This window comes from Lycorma delicatula, chromosome 12 (assembly GCF_047948215.1).
Source record: "Lycorma delicatula isolate Av1 chromosome 12, ASM4794821v1, whole genome shotgun sequence".
Taxonomy (NCBI): Eukaryota; Metazoa; Arthropoda; class Insecta; order Hemiptera; family Fulgoridae; genus Lycorma; species Lycorma delicatula.
Window position 1 is genome coordinate 47,600,640 of NC_134466.1, and position 27,442 is coordinate 47,628,081.

The window sequence follows — 27,442 nt, forward strand, 5'->3', positions numbered from 1 at the left end:
CATAAAATATAGATTGTGCATAACTACTGAAGAATAAATTAGTTATCAGTAATATCTTTTATAATGATATGTTGTATTATAAAAATCTATAAAGAATTATTATTATTAAGGGTTTTGAAGTTTGACTGCATTATAGTATTTTTTTTTAAAACATTCTTTTAATTATTTCTTCAAACGTAGTGTGCCATTGCTTCCTGCAACAACATCTAGTTTTGTTTTTGTAACTTTCTCTTAGCATGACCTTTTAATTTTAGCCTAAGCTAGTAGTTTTCTTTATGTGTTATATTATGATTTTGTTTTATACTTTTATTTTTTAGCAATTTGCAATTTCATCTTTTAAGTGTTAAGCTATTTCTGGTTGTTAATGTAGGGCTCATTAACATTATGCTAATTTTGGTTGTAAAAACCAATAAATTAAAAAAATATTTGTTAAAATATTATTTTTTTGTTTGCTTCTGTTTTGATGGATTGTTTGTAAAATGTGTACATATCAAATTTTAATGCACTTTGAAATCCCTAAGCTTTTAAATGATCAAAAATTGTGTTTTTCATTTTTATTATAGTGTATTGTATATAATACAATTTTTCTAGCAAAAAACTTCATTTTAGTCACTGTTTTTAACAGTTAACTCCTATTCAGATTTCTGTTGATATCTGCAGTTATGAAACTTGACATAGTATTGCTGTTGTGACATACTAGTATTTCTGTTGCTTATGGAAGTGAAATTTTTATTCTTATTGTGGTGATAAATTTTTTCTTGATTTAATAGATTGTTATTTCATTTTGAATAAGGTCACGCAGTCCTGTTTTGTTTTGAAATGTTGCAGTGTAACATAACATGTCATCATTATTAAATATTTGTTAAAACTTTTCTTGTACAGTATTTACTTCTAAAATATAACATTTTGTAAGAATTCATTCTTAAAATTACAATGTCTTTAGGGTACATTACTGAATTATCAGATCATTGTTCAGCATATATATATATATATTTAGGTTTTTATTGATACTTAAATTTAAATTCTAACATTCCCATGTGTTTACATATAAACACAGTTCAATTAAACTGGACTACTAATGATTTTTGTACTACATAGTACAAAACTCTGGATCTTATTGTGGTGCAGTTGTTATTATTTTAAAAATTACCATTATCTAAAGCATTCAGTTATTTCTGGTGTTTATTAGGGTTCAGTGATATTTGTCAGCAAGAATCTACTGACTAATTAATAAAATAAAATTAAACGATTTATTATAAAAAATAAATTACTTTTTAATGAGTTATTAAATGTTGCTTATTAAACCTGAATCTTCTGCATCCATTTATAACATTTTCTTAAATATGTACTAAAATATTTTTCATTTAACACTTTCAAAATTGTTATTTTATCTAATGATTTTATTTATTTTATGTAACTTCTTACATTAAAAACACTATTATTTGAAATCGTTAATATTGTAACATAATTACTTTTCATTTTTATTAATCCAATTTTATATTTTATGGTTAGAGTTTTTCCCAGGATGTTATGTATTAAATGATCTACTGATCTGATTAAAATATTTATTTGTAACTAACTCTCAGTGGTTTTATAGATGTATTCTACTAATGTAATTCTTTTTCTAAGATATATATATCTTAGAAAAAAATCATCCTAGTTATATATAACTAGGATGATTTTTCAAGTTGTTTTGTTTGTGAGAACATTTTAATCATCAAATGTGACACAGATGTTGGCCAAAAGTAAAATAATATGAGTTATGCTACTTACTTGGAAGTCTTATTTTGAAAATAGGGCTGGACATAATTTTATTTATTTATTTTTTTAACCGGTTCCCATTTTTTGGTATTATTTACCCTTTATGAATTAAGGCCACATTTTAATTGTAAATTTCAGCGGTTACATAATGGAATTATGTTAGCCTTCCTTACTCTAAGGAGAATATTTTTATTTGATAACTGAATCGATAATTTATTAATAGGAAATGCTTTTGAGTGTAAAAGAAATTGGCCACTAACAGTTTAATTATATGGACAGGTAAAATCTCTCTGCCATCCAGAAGGTGATCCTAGGTACAAATTCTGACCAGACTTAAATTTTTTGATATATTACAAAATTCTATGCTACATTCTGTCGCCCATCAGGCTGGTATAGTGGTTAACTCATCTTTGCAAATCAGTTGTTTAACAGCTGATATTTGAAGTCAAAGGTTCTGAGGTTCAAATCCTTGTAAAAGTTAATTGCTTTTATACAGATTTGAATACTGGACAGTGGATACCAGTCTACTTTGATGGTTGGGGTTCAATTAACCACACACCTCAGGAATGATCAGCCTGAGTTTATACAACACTACACCTCATTTACTTGTCATGCATATCATCCTCATCTCATTGGGCCTTGCGGGAAGGTTCACTAATTGAATAGATTGTAATGTACGTATTAGGAAGAATAAAAATAAACATTCCCTTTGGTGGTTAATTGTTTCCATATACGTATTTAGTAACAAATTTTCATCCATCAACCCCATAAGTTGCTACAGTTCACTCTATGTAAGAGTATCCATTTAATTACCTGGGGTATATATATATATATATATTTTTTTTTTTTTAATGTTTGAAACTGATCAAGCTGAATTGATTTGAAACTGTTTAATTGTAAAAGTGCTATTCATAATTAAGAAAATAGTAATTGTTCAACCAACAACATCGAGTCTAAGCAGTCGATGTAACTTTTATGTAGTTTAGTTTTTGCTAATTGTTTTAGAGAACATTTTTTTTGTTTAATAAAAGCTTTATTTAGAATTAATTATATCAATGTTAAATTTCATATGAATCTTTAAAACGTTATATCTGTTATATTAGTTAAACCAGTCAAATAATTCACTTTGAATTAAAAAATGTTGTAAGTTAGTTAAAGAAAAGTATTGTTAAAGAAAAAGAAATATAATAATATATACAAAATGATGAAGACATTACAAAATTAAACATAAACAAAAACACAGTACAAGACCAAGATCAATTTAGAAAATTTATAAAAAACAGTACACTCTCCGAGAAAGCTACAAGACCAGGCATAAAACGGACTGAAGAAGGAGAGCAAGAACCAAGTAACAGAATGAGAGAATACTGGAAGAACAAAAAGAATAATTCTGTTTGACTGTGTGCATGGACCCTAAAGGCCTAATAAGAAAAAAATATATACATACAAAATAATATTATTTAAGATTTAATTCCTTTTACCCTATATGCATTTTGTTGGTTGACTTCTATTGTTCCCTAAATCTATGAGTGTTCACACGTTTAGTACTTTTGTTTATCATATCAGAGAACTTTATGATTTGTCTTTTATATTACAGTTCTCATTTGCAATTTTTCCTTTTCTTTTTTATTGCTCTCATTTTATACATTTCTATTTTAATATTTATTGCACATATAAAAATAAAAGAATTACATTTATGTCTTATTTTCTGTACATTTTGGATGCTGATAGGATTGATTGATCGGTTATCTTTTATTCGGTTAATTTTTTATTACTTCATTTCATTAAAGAAAATCCTTATCTATTACCACAACTGTTATTACACAGAATAACAATTGCTTATGCTAAAATTACTTATTGTCTAAAAATGTTCTTTGCTTTACATAAAAAATTACATAATTATTCAATTTCAGTTGGTAAAAATCAATTTAAGAAGTATTATTTATCTTTACTGTTCGTTCATGAAATAGATAACAATTCTTATCAGTTGAGGTTTTAAATGATACACAGTTGGAATTGCCAGTAATTTTGTTTGGGTTTTTGTGGTATATATTTTTATTTAGAAACAAATTTTGGTTTTATTTATTGAATAGTTGCTTTTTTTCTGTAGGAAAATTATGTTATTGTTTCAAAATGAATTGTTGAAATAAGATTATAAGCATTGGCTGATTAGACAGTATTGTTATTTGTATAAATGATGTGTCTTCCAATTCTAGTTACAGTTGTACACAGAGGTTAAAACCATCTTGACAAAGAGATTATCAATTTTTTTGTTTATTATGTTTATTATCTTTATCACTTTTGTTTTTTAGTACTATATTTTCATTTTTTTTTACATTTATACTTTATTAATTATAATCATTTTATTCATTTGTTTTTGTTTGTAATTTTGCATTTTATTTTTTTGTTTTGATTTTTAAGGTTATTACTATTTATGATTGTTGGGGATATAATATTTATGATGTAATGTACGTAATACATATATATTTATACATAAATAGTTCCCAAAAGAAGTGTTAAATGATCGGTGTGTTATTTATTACTACATCACTAAATTTTCTATATTTTATATTAATAAAAGTGGAAAAAAGGAAATATTTACAACTTATTGTATCTAGATGGTGATATATGAATGATTCACATTAATTATTTCAACGGATGGATCATTTAATATATAATACATAATATATTATGGATGCTATCAATGACATTAATTTATTATCTGTTAATACAGGTACGTAATGATGCATATATTACAAAAAACTTTCTTCATCTTGTGATAATTTAAGGTCTTTTCATATGTATATGTATTATATATATTTATCTGTTCTTAATTTCGGTCTATTTAATTTATAAGGTAATTTAATTAAAAATTAATATTCTTTTACCACTTTCTTTTTGTCATGAATAATATATATAATTTTATTTCTTTTTAATTTATCTTTGAATAGTTTATATTCTTGCGATAATTTCTTAGGTTATGTTTGAAATTTGTATCTTTGTTGTTTATGATATGTGACTATATATAATATGCTTAACTGGTTTGTTTTACTTAAAGTGACTTATTATTTTTCACTAGAAAAATATTGTTAGTTATGTAGTTAAGTGATTACTTATTTATAAGGCCAAATGTTTAGTTTGGTTTTTAACAATCCTACCATCAGCTGTTAGAATAAATCTGAGTAGCATGTTAAGTATAATTTTTATTAAAGTTGTAATAAAATGAAAAATGTAGGTATTTCTTTTTAGTTTTCTTTTTTTATGTTTAGTGATGTAAAATAATATAACCTAATAATAATGATATTGATTGACTGTACAGAAATTCAGTTACATGTTTATATAGGTCATTTGTTTTTCAATGTACTAAAAAGTAATTTTTTGTACTGCATGTTATACTCTATTTGTGATAGTGGATTGTGTTTATTAGCATCTTAATGTAGTAATAGTAGTTGCTCTGAATCATATTAAATTAAATATATTTATGAATTTGCTTCTATTACAGTAATTATATTTGGTTACATTCATTTATACAAGTGTTAGGAGTTTGGGAATGAAGTAGCATTCTCTTGAAAGTGAAAGTGAATGCTAGTAAGATTTTATTATGATTTTCATTATAACTAGACATGTTATGTATGCAGTACTTAGTCTTACACCTTCTACCTCTTTATATATCCATGACATCATCATCATCATCATCATTGTAACCGCATTTTTGTTTTCCTCTTTGGTTGTTCCATCCTACACATTTAAAAAACCCTTTATACCTTTTTTTGTTATTGAATTTTTATTGATTATTTCTCTTATTCCTTATAATGATATTTATGAGTTCCTTTTTTAGAATTATTGTGTCAGATACATAATTTTAACTAGGTTTATTGTGAATTCTCTTTCATTTTTATTTTATTTGATATTAAAAGTTTTGGGTGTAGGTATATATTTTCACATCTACTTTTATCAGTTTTGTTACACTACTTTATACTCTTTTTATTCCTTTTTGTTTAGTGATAATCTTTTAATCCAAATATTCTTTACAACTTTATTTTATTTTAAACAAAGCAATGCAGTGCACATTCTAATATTTATTTTCCATTAGTGGCCCATTTTACAATCTTATTAAATTTAAGTGTTTTTCTTAGCCCTTAAACAGTAATTTATCTTATAATGTAGGCAATAGTTATTTATTATATATATGTATAATTATTTTTTCATAAGAGTCTGTATCAGTAGAATGCTTACTAATTGATGTCATACTGTAAATATAAATTTATCTTTAATATTCTTATCAGGTAATAAAAGCTAAGCTTAAATATCTTAAAATTTAACATTTAATTTAAAACTATGAAGCTTTACTTAAAACATTTTTTGGTTTGAAGCAAGTAAAACAAACAGTTGTACCTAACCTCAACTAGCAAAGTTAACTCTTCCCAATATAGCACTATATTTACTTTTATAGAATTATACATTTAAGTGAAATTTTAATGCACAAGTAAGTTAAAAATAATATAATTGATAAATTGATTAGGAATTATGCAAACTACTAACAAATAGTTTGGATAAAACCTGAGCCAGTTAGTTTTCTCATGTGTAAATTTTTATCAAGTCAGAAATTTATTATTATTATCAATTTCCGACTTTGGGAAAAAATCCTGTGCCAGATACAATAACTGCCTTGTTTATTTTTACAATGAGATTAAGAACAGTTTTTTCATTAATAGTAAAAAATGATGTACCATGTAAATCAAACTGTGTTGAAGGGTTAATTATGATATTAACAAATGTTTTGGTATTATCATAATAAACCCCTGTATATTTGTCAATACCAGTGAATTTTATATGTTGCTGAAAAGTGCACTATTATATGTAACTCTGACATAAATAAAAATTACATGAAACCATAAGGAAAAGATCTGTTATGGCATCCTGTGATTCATTTTAGAATACATTTATTTAGTTATATCTTCCATACTAGAGGTCAGTTAGCTCTCATTGCACGTAATATTAGTTGCAAAGCTCATGGTTGATAAGCTTATTTTAGCTGATTGTTTGCATCTGTTTACACAAATAAATGGGCTTGTCACTATGCAATATGATAATTTTTTCTGTAGTTTATTCTTTACTACTCCATATGCCAAAATTACTTTTATATTTCAGTATCATTTTTTGAACTAAATTGCAGCAATTACTATTTGTATAATATTTTTTATAAAGTGAACTGTTTAATGATTTAGAGAAAAAAAGTTATAATTTATGGATGTTCATATTTATATACTTTTGTTTGTGTTTAGATTATGTTGTAAGCATGAAGGATATCACCAGCCAACCAATTGGTGTAGTGATTGTCCTAGTGTTTTAATTTGATTCCTGGTATAATATGGTCGGGTTATTTTATCACATAATATGTGGAAACAGCTTGTCCATAAACCTCATAGTTTTGTATCATAAAAAACATTATCCACTGTAGTAACTGTTTTAATATTCTGAAATTTAGAAGTAATACACCCATGTGGCTGGCACCCATGTATAATTTACAAAGCAACCATTAAATGTTATGTTAGGGAAGATGTCAAGGAACTTGTGGTCGACTGGTTTAACTTATTCTTTTTATTTAAACTAAAAACCTAATTTAATTTTGTATGGTTTGTAATGAACCTCATTTAATTTAAGGAAATTAAAGGAAAAATTTGATAATTTATTGTTTAGATTGAACGTATATTATCCTGAACATTTTGGGAATTAAATGTAATTGTCAACCAATGTAATTTTGAAAACAGAAATGCTTGATTACTGATGTGTTTAAAGTTAGATATCAATAACTTTTACTGAACTTTCCACATTTTGACTTGTATCAAACATCTAGATTTAACTGCAATTAGTCATTTGTTTACATAAAACAATTTATCAAAAAGTTTTAATAAAGAGCCATTTGTTTTAATAGTTCTAATAGTTTTAACAATATAATCTGTGTTCAAAAAGATATGTCCAGTTTGTTGTTAGAAGTAAATGTGTGTAGTATGATTAAAGTGAATTTATGTGTCATAATTCATTGTTAAATAGAAATAAACTTGATGGAACTTACAAAATTAATTGTATAAAAAAAATAAATTGCAGCTTTGTAAAACAGAGATTACTTTAAATATAATTATTCAAGTGATTTGAATAACACTGACAAAAAAAATTTTTTAATGTTTCTCTAGTGTGATACCATTTCTTGAATTACTTTTTTGCATTCATAACAGATGTGTAAATACATTTTTTTATCACCCTTAGTTTTAAATAAATTATGGGAAAGTATAGTTAAAATCTTTGAAATTTATAATTTTGCATGGCCATGGTAAGAATGATTTCGCTGATGCTTTTCTTTTATAAATAGTCTCAGGCACATCCCGAATTAGTCCAACAGTAATCAGCTAGCATGATAGTATTCCATTTCCCTTTATAGCGGCTTTCCATCACTGAAATGTCTTGGTGGAAATGTTCACAGTGTTTCACGAATCTCTCCGAGGTTTGTCTGGTAAAAAATCCAGATGTGAATGTAGAAAATGTATTTTCAAAGACATATTACATCCCACAGCTCTGCATGAAGTAAGAAGTTGATTAGCAATATTATGGTAATTGTTGGATATTTGTTTGCCGAGAAAATTTTTGCAAACGTCTTTAAATGAAGCCCAAGCTGCACTTTCTATGTTATTTAACATCGAGTAAAATATAACATCGTCTTTGACCAACTGTCTTATTTGAGGACTGACAAATACTCCTTCTTTAATTTTTCCTTCAATTATATTTGGAAATTTCTACCTGACGTACAAAAATCCGGGACTGTCCTTCTTCATTGCTTTTACAAAATTTTTCATTAGTATTAGCTTGATATGGAGAGGGTAAAAATAATTTTTTAGGTTCAACTAGGGGTTCATGAATAATATTTTTCCCATTTGGAGTTAAGCTGTCTCGTTTCTTCCACTGCTTGGTAACATAATGTTTATGGGACAGCTCGGCTGTCCCATTTGCAAAGAAAACACATGTACTTAGTATAGCCTAACTGCATTCATAACAAAATAGCTATAACTTTCAAATCACCACACATTGTTCCAGCTTTGTATTTTATAATTTATTTTTTCAAGAACTTTCATCACATCGTATGTCTCTTTCAAATTAATACCATAAGCAATTGGTATCGAAGGATACTTGTTACTGTTGTGTAGTAGAACCACTTGGATGAATCTATGAGAAAGCACCATTCCTCAGGTTTATGAACTTGTCCTAAAAACATAAGCTCATAAATATTTGTGTAATAAACCAAATTATTTTCATCAATAAAGTACTGAGAAGTTTTTTTTGTCGGCTTCAAAAGCCTTAAATGTTTGTATTTTTTTTAAGTAAATTCCAACCTTGCAGTCTTGATCCTAACAGTTCAGCTTGATTTTTTGATAAATTTAAATCCCTAACCAAGTCATTTTATTTACGTTGTAATATAAGATGTGTCTTATTGGAAGATAATTCAGAATCAAAATCATTGTCTTCTTCATTGCTGCTTTCAAAACATATATTCACAGGTGGCTCAGGAACTGGAATAATTTCACTGTGAGGCTTGATTGCAGATTGCAATGAAGGATATTTTACAGTATGTTTGGATTTTTTAGAAATTCCAGACAAACTTGTTAAACAAAAGTAACAATCGGTTACTTGATCCTTTGGTTCACGCCAAACCATAGGTACACTAAATGGCAAAGCCTTCTGTGTACCTTTCAGCTATGTTCTTAAATATACTGAACAATTAGTGCTTACTATACGAGGAGCCCACGTCTTGTCCTGATCACCAATTTTACACTGAAAGTACAAATTATATGCTTTTTTAATTAAAGGTGTATTGGTTTTTTCTACTTGATTTTACAGTAAACTCGCCGCATACATTACAAAAGGCACCCAAATCATTTACACAATTTTGAGGCATTATGACACTGCATTGTTAACAAACTTAAGACAGCAGTAAGACTGAACAAAATTAATTCATTCCTAAATCCGTGCTTAATACAAACAGTACAGCTGTGTTTTCAGCTACATGTTTTAACCTGCACAGACAAGATTAATCTTGTCCATGAAGGCGGCTCACCTTCAGTATTAGATATGATATCATAATATGTAACCATGGTATGATTTAATTCTTTGTCTAGTATTGTTTATTTATGGCTTACAAATTATGTTAACAAAGTTAAAAAATAAAAAATGAGCTAATAAAATACAATATAGGACCATAAAATGCTAACTATATATTGAAAAACGAAAAAAAATCCTTTAATTAAAATATAAAAATTTTTCAAAAATGGTGGGTGATAGAAAGATTCTAAATTCATATTCGTTTTCAGCATCAAAAAACAAATTAAAATCATGCATCGCATATTAGGAAACAAAAATTATGTTTATAAGTGTAATCAACAGCAACTGCAGTGTTGATTGATTTACTTGTAACACTATGGTTTGGGTGAAAACACTATCAGTGTTAAGTGAATAATTAAAATCACATTGGTATTTCTAGCGCAGAAATACATATTTTTTTCTTTATTAAAAAAATTTTCATCAGTTATTCAAGTGATTAACTGCAGTGCTTTGTTCTTAAATCAATTTTGGAATTAATCCTTTAATTACTATTTATTATTTAAAGTTTATTTACTTGGTAATCCAGTGTTTGATCTTCTTGTATGTTTTTGGAAGCAACCACGCAAACCACATTTCCTTCAGTTACTAATTTAATCAAACCTACTAGTAAAATGTATGATTCAAGTGGTTAGTTGTCAACAAATCTAGTTCTTCTTCTGGCCTCTTTTTGTCAGTTTGACTGGTTTGATATTATTCATTGTACTTTCTGTTTTCCATTAATCTTTTAGCCTCAACATAATTATTACATCCTGAAGTCTTCATTATCTGTTTGATATATTAGAAGCTTTGTCTTCCATTGTTTTTACCTTCTACATATCCCTCTGTTACCAAATTAACTTAACTTTGATGTCTAAAAATATGGTCAACCAACCTAGTTTGTCCTTACATGGTCCTATTACAAATTTCTCTCTTATTTCTATTATGATCTTTTAATTTCTTATTAGTGAACTCATTTTCAATATTCTCCTGTTCTTTACCACATTCAGTTTTTTCTTTCTGTTTTTTTCTAATGCCCATGTATACTATTGTATAGCGATGATACACTACTTAATTATTATATTTAAGAATATAGTATTGTTTTATTTTGGTTATGGTCATCTTATTTTGTGCATTGCAGCTCTTGTCGCTTGTGTTTAACTACTTTTTAAATTCTTGATCTTATTAAATTCTTGGTACTTTTTTGGAATCCAACAGCTACTATATTCCAATCTTTTCTTCCAAATCAATGGGCATTTGGAGGTATTTGCAAAGAAATAATAAATACAAACTTATAATATAAGTTTAATGCTTATATTGGACATTTCTCAGGTACATTTGGATGATCCATGTTTAAATAAAATTGATGAGTAGAAGTAAAAAAATAGGTTAGCGAGCGAATGTTAAGTTTGGTTAGAGTGTATTTATAATTTCTCTGCAAATACCTCCAAATACCCACTGATTTGGAAGAAAAAATTTAAAAAAGTGTTGGATTTCGAAAAAGAACCAAATTCTTTTTTAATTTTGCTGTGCAAATAACAAAAATCTTAACTTCTGATATGTTATTATTTTACCTTCTCAAATTTAAAATTTAATCTCAATTCTGATTTTTGTTACATTTCATTATATCTGTTTTACCTTTAATTTTTTCTTTTACAATCTATTCTAATAATAAATTCATGCAATTTAGTATTTCATCTAATGAACAATGTCATTGGTAAATCTTGAACATCTTATTTTCTTTCCTCGGACAACTGTAACTTTTGTAACTTTTTCAAGTCCTGTTTTTAGTCGTCATACAAATTGAAAAGCAACAGGGACCAACTGTGTTCTTGTCTCATGTCTTTCTAAATCTTGAGCAGTTTTCTTTCATGTATTGATCATTGTCAGATTCTTGTGCATATTGCAAATCTTGATTTTTTTGTGTTTTTTCTTGTTTTCCTTTAAATTTTTAAGATTTTGTTGCATTCTACAATTTATTGAGGACAAATCTCTTATCAACATAATAAATTTGAATATTTGTATGTCTTTGTTTTTATAAACAACCTTAACAGAGTCTGTATGGTCGCATTAGTAGTTCTTGTTCTGCTCTATAACTGTAATACAAAGTGAAACTAATGAAATATCTCCTACCGTTATGAGGGCTGGTTGAAATGTTTTCACAGTCGCTCATAACTTGCAAATGAAAAAGAGATAATCAAATGAAAGAAATATGGCATAAAAGTATATTTTATTTACTATAATAAATTACATTTATATTTCTACATAGACACCATTTACAGATACGCATTTTTACCAATGGTCTACCAATTTTCACATTCTGTCACTACAAAATGTATAGAAAATTGAGCAATATCTTATCTTCAAAGAACTAGAAACAAAAATATGCAATACTAAATAAAAAATTCTGCCAATTGTATAAAAATGATCATTAAAAGTGGTTGTGTAGGAAGATCACTGAAAACGATTATCATAAGAGGTTTGGCTGATAAATTTTGCACACTAGCGTGCTGCATGGAGACAAAAGGTACTATTGAGTTGGGCGTGGCAGCACATGATAGCTAAAATCCCCCTCTACAAACCTGCGATAATGCGTTGAAATCCGTTTATCAGTTTGTCTTCAGTAGCAGTTAAAATGGAGTCGACTACAGTCAATATGTCAACACGGTTAAAACAATGTGTAGTGATCCAATTTTTAACAGCAGAAAACATTAATCCTATGAATATTTTTCATTGTTTAAAAGCAGTTAAACTGCTGTAGTAAAACTGTTTGCAGGAGTACTGTGAATAGGTGGGCATTGAAATTTTGTGAATGTGAAGCTGGTAGAGAGACGATTGAGGATGCACCTCACATTGGATAACCAGTTTCTCTGACTGATGAGAAACATTGAAAGGAGGTGGGCGATTTGCTTCAAAGTGTCCGGCGAATCACCCAGCAGTGCATTGGTATTCAGTTAGGCATATCTAAAGATTGTGTAATCCATATTATAGAGCATATGGGTTACTGTAAAATCTGTGCACGATGGTTATCGCACAAACTGACGGATGAACACAAGCAGCATCGTGTCGAATGTCGCGAAGAACTTTTACAGTGCTATTGTACTAAAGGAAATGACTTCCGTTTAAATGTTGTGACCAGGAATGAGAGTTGGGTACATCATTACAACCCAGAAGAAAAGGCAAAACATGGAATAAAGACATTACGAATCGCCAAAACCTAAAAAATTCAAAACTAAAGCCTTGGCGAAGAAACTTCTTTTGACAGTGTTTTTGGATGCCAAACATGTTTATGTGGTTGAGTATCTGGAACATAGGATGACTGTGAACTCCGAATGGTACATTGAGACTTTAAGACACCTCAGACGACGAGTATGTTGTCCTCGAAAGACCACCATGCCCATAATCTTGCAACATGACAGTGCTCAGCCTCACACATCACATGCCACTACAGAGGCTCTCCACAAGCTGAAGTTTCAGCCTACTCTGCATCCGCCGTACTCACCGGATTTGGGTCCATGCAACTTCCACTTCCCTCATCAAGAGGGATCTCAAAGATAATCATTACACCACTGACAATCAAGTGAAGGAAGCTGAGATCACTTGGATCTGAGAAAGACCACCAGAATTTTTCAGTAATGATGGAATACTAAAACTTGTCACACGTTGAGAAAAGTGCATCGGTGTAAATGGGGATTATATTAAAAAATAAATACTGCATTTTGTAGTTAAGTTATTGTAAATTTATTCATTTTTTATTTCATTCCAATACTAGGCATATGTGTGCAACATTTATCAGCTGAGCCTCGTATGTTAAAATGCTAGTTAATTTTTTTAAATCTTTTTACATCCATTTTTCTCTCTTCTTGATGTCAATCCAATCTAAAGGAAGTTTGGTATTAAAATTTAGTATAAAAAGTCTGTTCCTCCAAAACCTTCTGAGTAAAAGATGAAGGTGCTGTCATTTTGCCACTGAGGTTGATAGTTAACTATTTTATTAAATTATTTATTTGTCTTAGTTAATTATTAAATCATACAAATAAAAAAAAGTGATGTGATCCAGGTAAGGTTTTACAGAGCTCTTATTGAATGCAGAATAAAATAAAATCCCTTTCGGTATGCTGGAAGGTGGAGGTAGATTTCATCGGTGCTAAGTAGGGGATAAAAAAACTTTCCACCTTATAGTTAAGAAAAACTTCAAATTTACTCAATACAATAGTTGCATGTGAAAAAAGTTTCACATATTTAGGATACAAGAAGCCCCCATCTTCTTACAATTCCAGCAATATTTTGGTCATCCCTCGCCATAAGTGTTGGTCATATTAAAAATTGTTTCATTCAAAAGTTGTAGGTAATGTTTAGAGGACTTACGACCACTTTAAACTGACTCGATACTGTGCCTATTAAGGGAGGTATGATATTTTTTGTCTTTGAAACCCCATTTTCCATCCCCTGGCCCAATGGATGGTGATATTGAAAAACTTTACTTAGATAACCTTTAGGCCTTTACCTAAAGAACTTTACAAATTTGATATTTTACTTAATAGGAAAGTTATAATGATATTTTGGTTTTTCGAAAGCCCTCAGATTTCCAACCTCATGCTCTGATTTTGCTCATTAATGAACTCAACCGAGGTTTTGGGTCATTATATTTTATGTATAAATTTAAAAATGATATGCAGAAAATTACGGCAATTATTGTGTCTACAAGAACATGAAATATATATATATAAACTTTTGAACTGATGGTGGTGGTTTTGGTGTTTGGGGGATTGAATTGCGAAGAAATTAAAAAATGTTCTGGAAGTTGAATCATGGTACCCATTACAGTAGGTAGCTTTCTTATGAAATCTACCCAAAAAAATTGATCTCATTAATAATATAAGCTTCTAACTTTTATTTGATTTTCAAAAATTAAAATACTGAACCCTTAAACATTTCCTCCTAGTATTCAGTACGGTTACTTTAAAGTTTGCTTTTTAATAATAAATAATCTTCTGTTTGTTAAACAGCAGATTATTTTTCTTTTTTTAAATTTGTCAAATATATTTTTTTGTTGAATTGTAGTACTTGTATTATCTGTCTTATCACGCACAGTGTTTACTACTGTTAAAGCAGTTATATGTCACTTTACTATATATTTTTTTTTTATTAGATAATTTTAAAGATAGAATTACAGAATAACTTCATGTGCTTGAATTTTGTTTATAGTTGTAACTAACCAAAGTTTTTTAATATGTTTCTTAGAATCATAGCTAAGTGCAAAATTGTGTGGAATGAAATGTTCTTGTATTTGAAATATTAATATGTTTAAAGGTAAAAATATGGTTAAAAGTCTGATTGAAGACTATTAAATTTAATAATTTTATGTAAAAAAAAATTAAAATATTGTACTAAGATTTCACTAACCGATATAATATTAATATAAGTAAAAGGTTGTAAATAGTGAAAGAAGAATGAAGTTTATCCCATATAAAATAATCTGTTAATTTACGTTTGGGATGCATTAGTATGGTTTCTTCATATCATTACTGAATGCTTTAAGATGCACTTTGGATTAAATTTCCAGTAATTATATACCTCATATTATTTGATATGTACATAAGTATCACTGTATTGTAGCTATAAACTCTAGCACACAGGATTGAATTTTTTTCAGTAATGATGTGCCGAAATTGAAAAACCTTTCAAACTCTAGATTTTTATTTGTATTTTAATTTATTTTCGATTAATTTCCTTTTTTTGAAGGCAATCCTTTCCTACAAAACCCCTCTCCTTGGCAAACTGTGTATGCAATTTATTTATTTTTTTATTCATTTATTTTGTGTAAATATATTCTGTATAATCAATTTTTTGAGAGAAATTTTCATGTTTGTTTTGCTTCTAAGTCTTTATTTAATTGGGGGTCCTTTTACAACGCCTACATCATTTACTTGCAGTGTAGTGTCTGCATTAGACCTTCTTCATGCCCACACTATGCTAATTGTAGTAGAGTATTGTGTAGGTCAGGAAGGTACGTGGATGTGTGGTTAATTATTGCGTACACATGTAGAAATTATTTAATATTATATTTTGAAAATTGCTTTTGTTATTTGTATCTTGTGTATAGCCCCATATAAAAAAAAACAGATTTTCATTGTTTGTAACTGTCCAGTATTCTATAGTTTTAGTTTCTCAGGCAATAATAACCTGTTTAGTTCATTTTTACCTATGTATTATTTAATTGGATTTTGTTTTTGTATGTTGCATGTCATAACATGCACCATACAACAATAAAGCAACTGTTAAACAGACAATTATAATTGTTTAACAAATTGATTATTTTTTTCATATTCTTCCAGGTAATTTAAATTCAATTATTTTATAATTATACGTTTGTTTGATTCCACAACTGTACGTGATCAGTTATAAGATAAAGTCGCCCTCTTTAATGGTATAGTCATTCCAAGAAATAACCAGCAACCTGTGCCAGGCTTAATTAAGGAAATTGAGGAATGAACTGGTCTCTCATTTCCTTCTCTTTGTCATGTATCAATATTATGACCTCAAAATACTACCATAAGAAAGAACGGGTAGTTAATGTAAAAGAAAAAGTTAATATATCTTTCTATTGGAAACAATCCATTTACACATATTCTCTTTATTGTATAGGGGAAATGATAAATTTTTATAATGATAGTTGTTTAATTTTCTTTTGTTTTTATGAAAAAAAAGTCAACTAGTATCAAATACAGATCTAAGAATTATAAAGGTGTTCTTAAAAATATTTATGAGTTACGTATTGCTATAGAGTAATGAAACACGGGTTGATAGGAAAAAAGGAATGGAAAGTCCTTTAAAATGTGTTTGTGCAGGAGGATGTAGAATATCTGTGTTGATAAAGTCTGTATTAAGATGAATAGATGGAGTGATATGTTTGATAGAATCATGAAAAGAGCTAAGTAGATTGATTAGTGGGACGTATGTTTAAGACAGCCAAGTTTAGTTAATTTGGTCTAGTGGTCTGTATTTTATGTAATAAAATTGTTTGATGAAAGACAGAACAAAAGGAATGGAAAAAAACATCAAAAAACCATTTAAATGACATGATTGAAAAAAAAATTTCTGTGTATCAGGGTGATGTAGAAATTTTAGTCTTTCTGTGAGAAAAACGATAATAAATGAAGGCCAAACCATAATTATTAAAATCCAGTACTGATTCTGTCTATTAGCAATCATTTCTTGGATTAAAATTAATGATACATTCTTGTCTGGAAAATTTAGGGTGTATGTAATGTTTTTCATAAATGAAGAATGGAGCTACTTCTTAGATCCAACTTAAAGCTACAACTTTTGTATTTTTATTTATTATACTGCACTGTATAATAAATCAAATTGTATATTTTTTTGTGAATTTGATTTCAAGCAAAATTCAATTTTAATTTAGCAGCTTTCTATCAAACCTCAGGCAAATCATTCGTGAGATTCTGGTTTTAATTTAGACTATACATCTAAAGATCTTTGTTAACATTAGAATTGAAATCAGTGTATCTTGAATTGAATCTGAAGAATTTTGTTAATCTAAGATTGATCAATTATTTGTTGTTGTTTGCATTAAATTTTAAATACGACTACATTAAAAAGTATTTATAAAATCTAATTTAAAGGAAATACTACTACAGGTATAACCAGTATCAAAATCCGCTTCCACTGACATGTACTTAACAGTAGTTATAACAGTCTGATGGAAGAATTTATTATCTATAATGATAATGTGTTTGTGTTACAATAGTTAAAAGTAATGACTCATTGGCTCAGTAGATTTGTTTGCTATGTTTGTGTATCAATGAGCAGCAGTATTTGGCAGGGGTAACTTCCATGACACTCTCTTTTTCACATTAGATAACTTTTTTTACTTTAGCAAGTTAAATTTGTGGTTGGTAATTTTGTTTCAAGTACTTATATAAACTTTTTATAAATATTATTAGCTTTTAATTCTTATAAGAAAAGTTAGGTTTACAGTTCATTTTTGAATAATTTTATTCTGATCTTCCTTTAATTTTTATTTGATCTTTTTGTCTATCATTAATCATAATTTTCTTCTTTTCAATCTATTAAATTATATTTTATTGTCATCAAGCGTGTTTCATTGTCTTTTCCTTGCCTCTTTTATGTTAATCTTCTTATGTTTCTCTTTTGTTAATAGTATGTGTAATGTAAATTTTCTAAAAGAATGTTCTGGATAAATTATTTAATATCGTCTTTGGTATCAGTTCTGTTGCATACTATCTCTTTGCAAATCGGTTATTATCAAGAGGTAGGCTTACAGGATACAGGTTTATTAGAAATATCGTGAATTGAATAATTTCTATAAATAAAATTTTAATTGCTTTGTCTATATTTTTATTGTACGATCTTCAAAACTAAAGTTTGGCTGCAGTCCCTGTTAATCTGGCATGATGTTGAACTGTTTTAAACTAGGAATAAGCATCCATTTTTATTCACTTGTAATATTTTTTATGGTCTATGTACTGTTTATTCTGATGTATTTCTTGTTTTTGAAAGGTAAATTTTTAAGAGGGCAGCTTTTAGCTGAGTATTTTATGTTAATTTTCATAGAATTATTTTATATGTAAAAAATATTTATCTCTTTTGGGTAGCTTTATTTAAATTATTAAAGTGTAATAAAACAAAAAAAAATATCTGGCCAATAGCAAAATTCCTGCTGTTATTTTATATAAAAGCTGTAATGTGATAGATAATAAAAATTTCACCTGTGGTGAATAATGACAGCTATTTCTTTTCTTTATTGGTGTTTCCAAACCTATTGCGCCTTAAAATCCTTTTTAGGTTATGAAAGATAATGAATGTTTGGGGCGGCTATGTAAGAGCTGATTTGCTGGTGCTCAAATACCTCTCAATGCTAAAAAACAAATACATTATCGTGAAATAGAACAGTGAAAGCAGTACAAAGTCAGTAACCCACTGGGTTGGTCTAGTTGTGAACTCATCGCAAATCAGCTGATTTTGAAGTTGAGAGTTCTAAGGTTCAAATCCTAGTAAAGGCCCCTTTATATGAAGTAAAAGACCTTTATATGAATTTGAATGCTAGATTGTGGATACCAGTGTTCTTTGGTGATTGGGTTTCATTTAACCACAGATTTCAGGATCGATTGACCTGAGGCGGTACAAGACTACACTAAATTTACATTCATCCTCTGAAGTAATACCTTACAGTATTTCAGGAGGCTAAACAGAAAAAGAACAGTCAGTTGTTATTACACAGTGAAGTCATTTATTTGTTTTCACAGTAAGGTTGAGAATCTATTGTGCTAGGTTGAAGAGAGTAATGATTAAGAGGCTATCACCCCAAAAACACTGTCCATCATTTTCAGTGTATTCAGGATTTTTCCTAGTTTTCTTTGATTTTGAAGGAGTTCCTAAATGATATCAGTCATCTAATTAGTATCAGTTTTGCATCTACATTTCATCACCAATAAAAATGTGCTTAAGAAATTTAATGCCTCTTGGTTATTTTAGTTGTGAAATGTTGAGAATTTTTTCATTCTAATTGTAGTCTAGGGATGATCAGACACCAATATTTTATAGTCATAATGTTCAACAACTTTCACTTAGGAGAGGTATTAAAGTATAAGGAAATGTGCTACAGAAGAGAAGGTTTTTCAGAATGATCTTGTATGTGAATGTTAATTCTTTATTCTTTAAAGTTAATAGCACCATTTTCTCTCGTAAGATTCATTCATCAGCCTCATAATGGTATTTGCCATTAGATTTCTGCTGGGTGAACCCTTTGATCCATTATTTAAACTAATTATATTTTGGTGTTTGAAGTTCATGTTAGGCAGAATTTTTAATTTATTTTTAATGCTCACAAAAACAGAAATACCTTCATAAAAGTTAGCTCAGATTGAGTTAATACAGCAGAGAATTAACTAACTTGGATTATTGGTAAGCCATAACATGAAACTATGAATTAATTAAATGTTCCCTTTTTTCATTGTTCTTAACTGGTGGTTTTATACATCCTGGAATCCCTTTACTATATACAGTTTCTGTCCACCTACTTTTACATGGAGATTAAAATATTTATGATTAAAGCAGAAACAGATCTGTCAAAGCAGACAATACTGAATTGTCAGTTAGAAATTAATTGATATCCAAAAGGAATGAACATAATGGATGAAACATGCAATTAGTAAATTTGTTGTTAAAACAGTGTAAATGAATAAATTTACAAGAAAAACTAAAAAAAAAAATTAAATTATACTTATTTAGATTGTTCCATTCACTGTACTTGAATGGATCTAAATAAGTATAATTTTATTCATAGCAACAGTGCTGAACTTTGTGCGGCAGGTTCATGAATTACAGCAGTTAAAGGGTTGAAACAATTAATTATGAGTTACACAATACTTTGATAAATTGAAAAAAATATTTTTTTTAAAACAAAAAAATCTATTATTGTTATTCTGCTGCTGGTACATATTTTAAGTAAAGTTGATATACAATTTGGATATGAATGACTATATTAGTAATGTGTAATTAATCATTTGACTATTTGTTTGAGTGTGGACAGGACTCACTTCCAGAATGTAACTGGGCCTGTTACTTGTTAGCATAATCAACTAACTTTGTTTTAATAAAAAGAAGGTCACTGTTCTTGATTGTAAAATGTTGCTTATTAAGATGAGTGTATGTGTCTAGTCTGGGCAGTTAATTGGAACATATGTTTTTTCTATTTATATTTAATTATTTATGTATAAATATATACATATATTTTTATTGTACGCATTAATTTGGATTATTTTCAGTTTTTAATGCTAATCTTTTTATTTTAAATTATTCATGAGTATTTTTTTGTCCTTGAAAGAATACAAAGAAAAGACTGTTGTATCATATGCTGTGCTAAAATGCTGGTTTTTTTGTTTTATTTTTTACCTTTTTTCATCCATTTAAGTGTTGAGAGATTAAAATCTGTTGAGGTTGAATTAGCTTCTTTTTTTTTAAAGAGTTCTGTAAGAGGGGGCTCATTTTGAGGATGTAGAAACTGGTGACCCTGGATACAGTCTTTCTTCTATTTTAGTTGTACATTGACTGCATTACCACACCCACACAACATGACACACCTACATTACATATAGAAACATAATATCCTACTTAACTTTAATGTATTCATTTAATAACGATAAAGTTTTCCTAAGTATATTTACCTCATGTTAAACAATTCATCATATTTTTTTTCTTTATATAAAAAAACATAGAAGGGTGCTTTAAAAATTAAGTACGGCAGTTATGAATTTTTAAGGAAATAAAGCTTGCATTTAAAAATTTCTATTGTATGGTTGACTCCTATTCGTAGTATGAAGAACGATTCTAAGCTTAACGGACAAAATAGGGAAAGAAAAAGACAAGGAAGAAATTATTCTTTCTGAAATGGGGTTCTGTAGTTTTCTTCCTATTAGATTATGTAAGTGTGCAAAATGAGTTATAACAAATAATCTCTTGTAATATATTTTGGTTGTAGCTATATTGTATAGTTTATTCAGGAAAAATTTTCGTTAGAATTTACTGCCATGGTCGCTAGATAATATATTTTGTGGAATATCGGTAAAAAAATTCATATTTTCTGATAATTCAAAATTATTGAAGGTTGTGAATTGGTACATATTAAGATAAAAGAATCAACTATAAAAGTAGTTTCATATAAATTAATGCAATTATATATTTTTTTAATAAAAATTATATTAGACTTAGAGTAAAACTGCTCATTATTGGAATAATACAGTCAGGGTGTGTCCCAGATTCAGAGAAATTCAAGATATGAAAAAAAAATTACTTTCATAAAATTTACTTACATACAGCTATGCTGTATTGTATGAAAATATTTATTTATTCTTTCATATAATTAATAGGATTCAATTAATCATAAATTCATTAATGAATTAATCATGCCTTTTACTTTATGGTAGTAATTCAGTTGCAGCTTATGTAACAAATAGCTTTTTGACTCTCACAATGTTTACTAATTTTTTTTGTGTTGAAATCATGACTTTTACTTTTGTTGACATTACAACAGATTTAATATTATGTGCACAATTCGCTGAATATAGTGGAAGGTATAATTCATAAAACTGAAAGAAGAGATAAATATTAAAAATTAAAAAAAGACATGACTGTTGAAAAAAAACATTGCTGACAAACATTGCTCTTTTTTCTTCTGGTTTGGTTCAAAGATTGGTTGCGAAGATGTAGTAACATTTCCAAATAACCATGATCTGTTAGATTGAGAGTGTACCTGATGCGTGCCAAAGTTAGCTTTCAACCTACTAAAAAATACTACGTTAGAATTTTGAAAATCGGACGATTGTTTGCAGAGATATAAGAGCGCACACCCCATTCCATCTCCCAAAACAATGCCCCCTTTACGGCCTTGCATTGTAAATTTAAATTGCCCAGGAGTTTTCGTCACATCCTGGGCAATAATAAAGACGTTTTAGACCAGATATTTTTATTTCTCCAATGTATTAATGTTTTACATACCTTTTAGTAGTGTTCTTGACATTTTCTTTTTTTTTTGTTTGGTATTTGTATATTTTTGTATTTTACTTTTTAGTTTTTGTTTTTTATTTTATCTTAAAGTAAAGTAAAATTTTTTATTTTGTCTTTGTTTTTAGTATTTTAGTTTGAGTTTTAACTTTGTTTTAAAATTTTTAATTTACGTTTTTATTTTTTGTTTTAATTTTTGCTATTGGCTTATTAGATTTTATATTTTATTTTTATATTTCACATTTTTGTTTTCCGGGTGATGATAACATAAATGTTTTTCGTCCACAAAAAAAAATGTCCCACATGCTGCATCCTGTTTGTTACTGGTTCATGGTGATGATTGGTCTAGCTTTGCATGAGGTGCTCATTTCACCTCACCATTCCAGCCTCACATGCAGTCCCCATGGGAAGCCCATTATTATTAAACAGGAATTTTTTTAATTTATTTAATTTTATTTTATTTAACGTTAATTTACTTCTATTATTTTTGTAATATTATTTATTCGATCGATTCAAATCATTCAGTTTAAATCCTGCTCAGTCAGTGATACAGTTTCACAGTTGATTAAAGTTTGTGCTTCAACCAGCAAAGCTCCACTGCCATATATATATATACACACACATATGTGTTTACATAACTATATAGTCTATGATATTCCTGATAATGTAAGGATTCCAATGTGGGGTCAAACATCTGAATCGGTTCAGCCGTTGAGTTGCTACAGTGGAGCAAACATACGTACACCCTAAATACGTTTGGGCAGTCACGTAAAAATAGCTCGTGATTACCACACTTCATTATCAGCTGACATGAATGAAAAAAAGTTTGTCTAAATTTTTATCCTACAAAAAAATTTGTTTGATGAACTGATAACACATTACATACTTACATCACTAAGAAATTATCATTACTTTCACAGTACAGTACTTATAGTATTATGTTTGTACATTGCTATTTAATATAGAATAGGTTTTCATAGAGCTCATAAGATTATAAATGGTAGTAAAACTCTACTGATTTACTCTGATTTTCTACTGATTTTTTTTTTTTCAATTAAGTGAAATTAATCAGTTTTACCATTCTCCATTTTTATTACGTTACAAATGAAAGTAAAAATACAGAAAGAATTTTAAATTTCCACAGTTGTTTTCTTAAAAGAGTAATCTGGTAAGTCTTGTACATGAAAAGTGTTACTGTATTAACAAAATTATCATTAAAAGAAAAAAAATACCTTAAAAATAAGAGATAAATGTGTGATTGTAGAAAAGAAAGAATAAATCCTTTTTGGTCTAATGAAAGAATTAAAATCTGGCACCGTTAAATGCTGAAGCTATTGGTTACGTCAAGGTTAAACCAATATTCTATTTATTCTTCTTTTATTATATCATCTTTTTTACATCAATTAATCTTTCATTTAATTAAGGGAGGAATTTCCCATTTTTATGATAGTTATATTATTAAATCATTTTAATTTTTGTAAATTTTATAAAAAGCAGTAATCTGTAATATTAAAGAAGTTGGTCAGGTTACACCTATATTTTTTCTTTATTTACTATTTTTTAAGGAACAAGTTTTTACTATAATGTTAAAATCTGTATCAGAATGTTGTTCTTGAGTGTATTGCATGTTGTTAATAAATCTTATAAACTACTTCACTGTTAATTAATACTAAAAAGTTTTAATTATGATAAATTTTTTACATTGTATTCATGTTGCCAAGAAAATGAATTGAAGGGAAAATTTTAACTATCTGTATCGAAATTAGTGTAATCCACTGGAGCTAGTACAGTCATGCACCAAAATAAAACTTTAACTAACACTTTTCTTAATTTAGCAGTTTGTCGGCTGTTAGTTGTGTGTCTGCTTGTCATCCATACGGTTTTGGTTCAACTTCTTGTCAGGTCTAGTGTTTATTATATGCTACAGAATTATACAAAAGAAAAGAAAAGAAATTGATGTGGGCACCATATGACTTCTTTACGCCTATTAAATTACATATACACATTTTTTTAAAATGAAAAGTACATACAATTTTATTTCATTAATAACTTCTGATATTTTTTAATTTTTTTATTATTGAATTATTATTTATTGTAAAAACCGTTTCTTAATCAGAAGTTAAACTATTAATAAATCAATATATTTAAATTAAAAAAAAAAAGTTAAAAAAGAAGATGAAGTCTGATTTGAACCGATGTGCCTTCCCCCCTTCTTAGATCCAAATATTTTATTAATTAAAATTTTGTTTGGCTGTAACTCTTGAACCAATGAAAATAAGTACAACTTATGATACATGATTGAAGCTCTCAAAGAAGGCTTATTACTGCAGTTAAGAAAAAGTCTAAAATCAAAATTTTTTTGGATTTTGGGATTTTTTTAGAAGCTTTTGGTTCAGTCGATTGTTGCAATCAAAAAGGGAGGTGCAACAACTAGGTGTTACAACAGTCCTAAATCCATAATTTCAACATCCTACAGCTAATCGTTTTTTAGTTATGTGAGATATGCCGAAACTAGTCAAAATGGATTTAGGGATGGTCAAAATGGATAGTCCCATTGAAATCTGAAAACCAAAATTTTTTGTGAACACAATACTTCCTTTACTTTGTACAAGGAAGTAAAAATTTGATGCAAAAAATGAAATCTTAATGAGGGCTTCCTGAACATGAGATTTGAACCCAAGCAATCATTTTAGGTCAGTCATCTTTGTGAAGCAGTTTATTATATTGGAAAAGTTTCCCTTCTCTTTTTTATATACAGTCTATAGTCTTCGTTTATTCTCTTATATAGTTTTTGTATTGCTGATGTAATCATTGTTAAAATGTGAACAAAAATACTTTGCATTTTATTTCATTTCTTTAGAATAATTTGCAGTAAAATCAAATGTTACTTAGCTTCAATAAACTCTTAACAATTGTTTTGTTTGTTTTTATACCATTAGAATGTGTTTATACTTATGTACCTTGTTTTTTTGTGTAATAAAATATATATATATAATAAAACTGACTTCAAAAAATCTACTTAAAGATATAAAAATAATGTTCTTCAATTCTTAAAATCTTAGCTTTTAGAAATCATTGCCAAATTTAACAACAAAACACTACTACAAACTATACTAGCCTTAATTTAACACCAACTTGAAAACGTAAAAATTTAAACAATCAATTTTTTTTAGTTAATTTTTTTTTTTAGTTTTTAGAAATATTTTTATTTAAGATTTTGGTTGACTTACAAAAATTCTGTTCATATTAATAGAATTGTCTAAAGAAATGTAAAGGTGAAAATCTGCCTATGATAAAAATAAGGAAAGGATTGTAAATAAATGTGTTAAAGTGACTGCTAGTGAGCATCAGCTCTGGAATGTAGGACTATATAATATATTTTACTGTAATTCTTTCAACTAATTTTTTTTTTTGTAAAAATTCTGTGAATATAAGAATGCTCAGTGTAATTGTTATAAATGAAAGAATAATCGTTATATCCATAACAGTTACATGCTGTAATAATTGTATTATGTATTTCAATATTGGATTTTAAAAACGAAAAATATTGGAGAAGAATATTGTTAAAAAGAAAAAAAAAGCATATATTTTGAATAGAGAATGATACCCTTGCTTTATTGAAATATGTTAAAAATTAAGTATGATTTTAACTGAAGCATCAGGTATTTTAGACTTGTTTTGTATTAATGGAAATATGAGCAATTATGTATATATCACCTTCACACATGGCCCTTGCATGTTTTTTTGAATGTTTTTGTTTAATACTCTATATAATTTTTGGAGTTCTTATTTATGCAATCAGAATGTATAAATATATAGTATTTCTGTAGGTCGCCCATCTTAAAATAGGTTACAAAACTTTTTTAGTATGGAATCATATAATATATTTGATGAATATGTTTTTACGGTTTTAGTATATTGTTAATTTCATATTTTTGAAAGTTTCATATTCTTCAGATATGTTGAAATCAATTATCATTTATAAAATCCATAATGAATATGAAAAAAACAAGATCTTAAATGAACACCCGCAATTTAGATTGAACATATTGTTTGATTACGAACTTGGTGAATTTTCTTAATTTTTCTGTTTATGATATGAGACAAGTCCTTTGGAAGGGAAAATTTTGTTTATTTGAAAGTGAATTATTTATAATTTTAAAGTATTTCTGTGTTAATCATATTTAATGAATTTACCGCGGTTAAGTTTTAACTTTTAACTACTACAGTTTTCCTTTAACTCTCATGATAATTGGTGAAATAGTTAACTTATTTTATTCATAGAAAAATATACTCCTAATGTGATCTGTGCAGTTGCAATATAATCTTGTTTATGACATGGGAGGATTTATTTATTTAACTCATTTTCTAATTAAAGGATATACATAGTGTATTTGAATGTAAATGTAACGTGTATTTTGAATGTATTTGAATGTGTCTTCTACCATTTATAGTGTTATTAATAAATATGTATATATTAATATAATATTTATTAATAATATTTTATATTATAAAATATTATTTATATCTCTTATTATTAAGATATTTTATATCTCAATATTCTATTTATATAACAGAATATTGAGATAAGATATATCTTATTCTAATTTTATCACGAAAGTACACTGACAGGATCATTTTTTTTAATATGCAGTTTAATTTATTTCAATCAAGACTGAGGATGTGGAATTCCACAAAAGTACTTTCATGGTAAAATTAAGGTAAGATATGTCTTATCTTAATATTCTGTACTAGGTAGTTTATATTAATAGAATTTGAAATAATTTAACATTCAGAGGAATAATATGAATCTTAAAAAGATTAATCTCAGTAAAATAATAGAAGAAAAAAAAATTAGTTATTAAATTATTTATTTTCTAAATTGATATAATTATTTTAATTAGATGTTTTTTTTTAATGTTGTTACAGTTCTTTTAGATAAAAACAATGTATTATTATTTAAATACTATAGGCCATTGTTTTATCGAACATCTTTCCTGTAGTTTTTTAT

The 27,442-nt window shown here is 27.6% G+C and overlaps 1 protein-coding gene across 1 annotated transcript in view; it reads left to right on the top strand.

Annotated features, from left to right (window-relative positions):
• The window catches only part of Zmynd8 (Zinc finger MYND-type containing 8), a 186,878-nt gene that overhangs the window by 9,356 nt on the left and 150,080 nt on the right, over positions 1 to 27,442 (top strand). The window contains exon 2 of the mRNA XM_075379370.1: positions 4,183 to 4,495. Within this exon, the coding sequence (XP_075235485.1) occupies positions 4,453 to 4,495 (43 nt within the window). The 5' untranslated portion in view covers positions 4,183 to 4,452. The remainder of the gene's footprint in view (positions 1 to 4,182; positions 4,496 to 27,442) is intronic.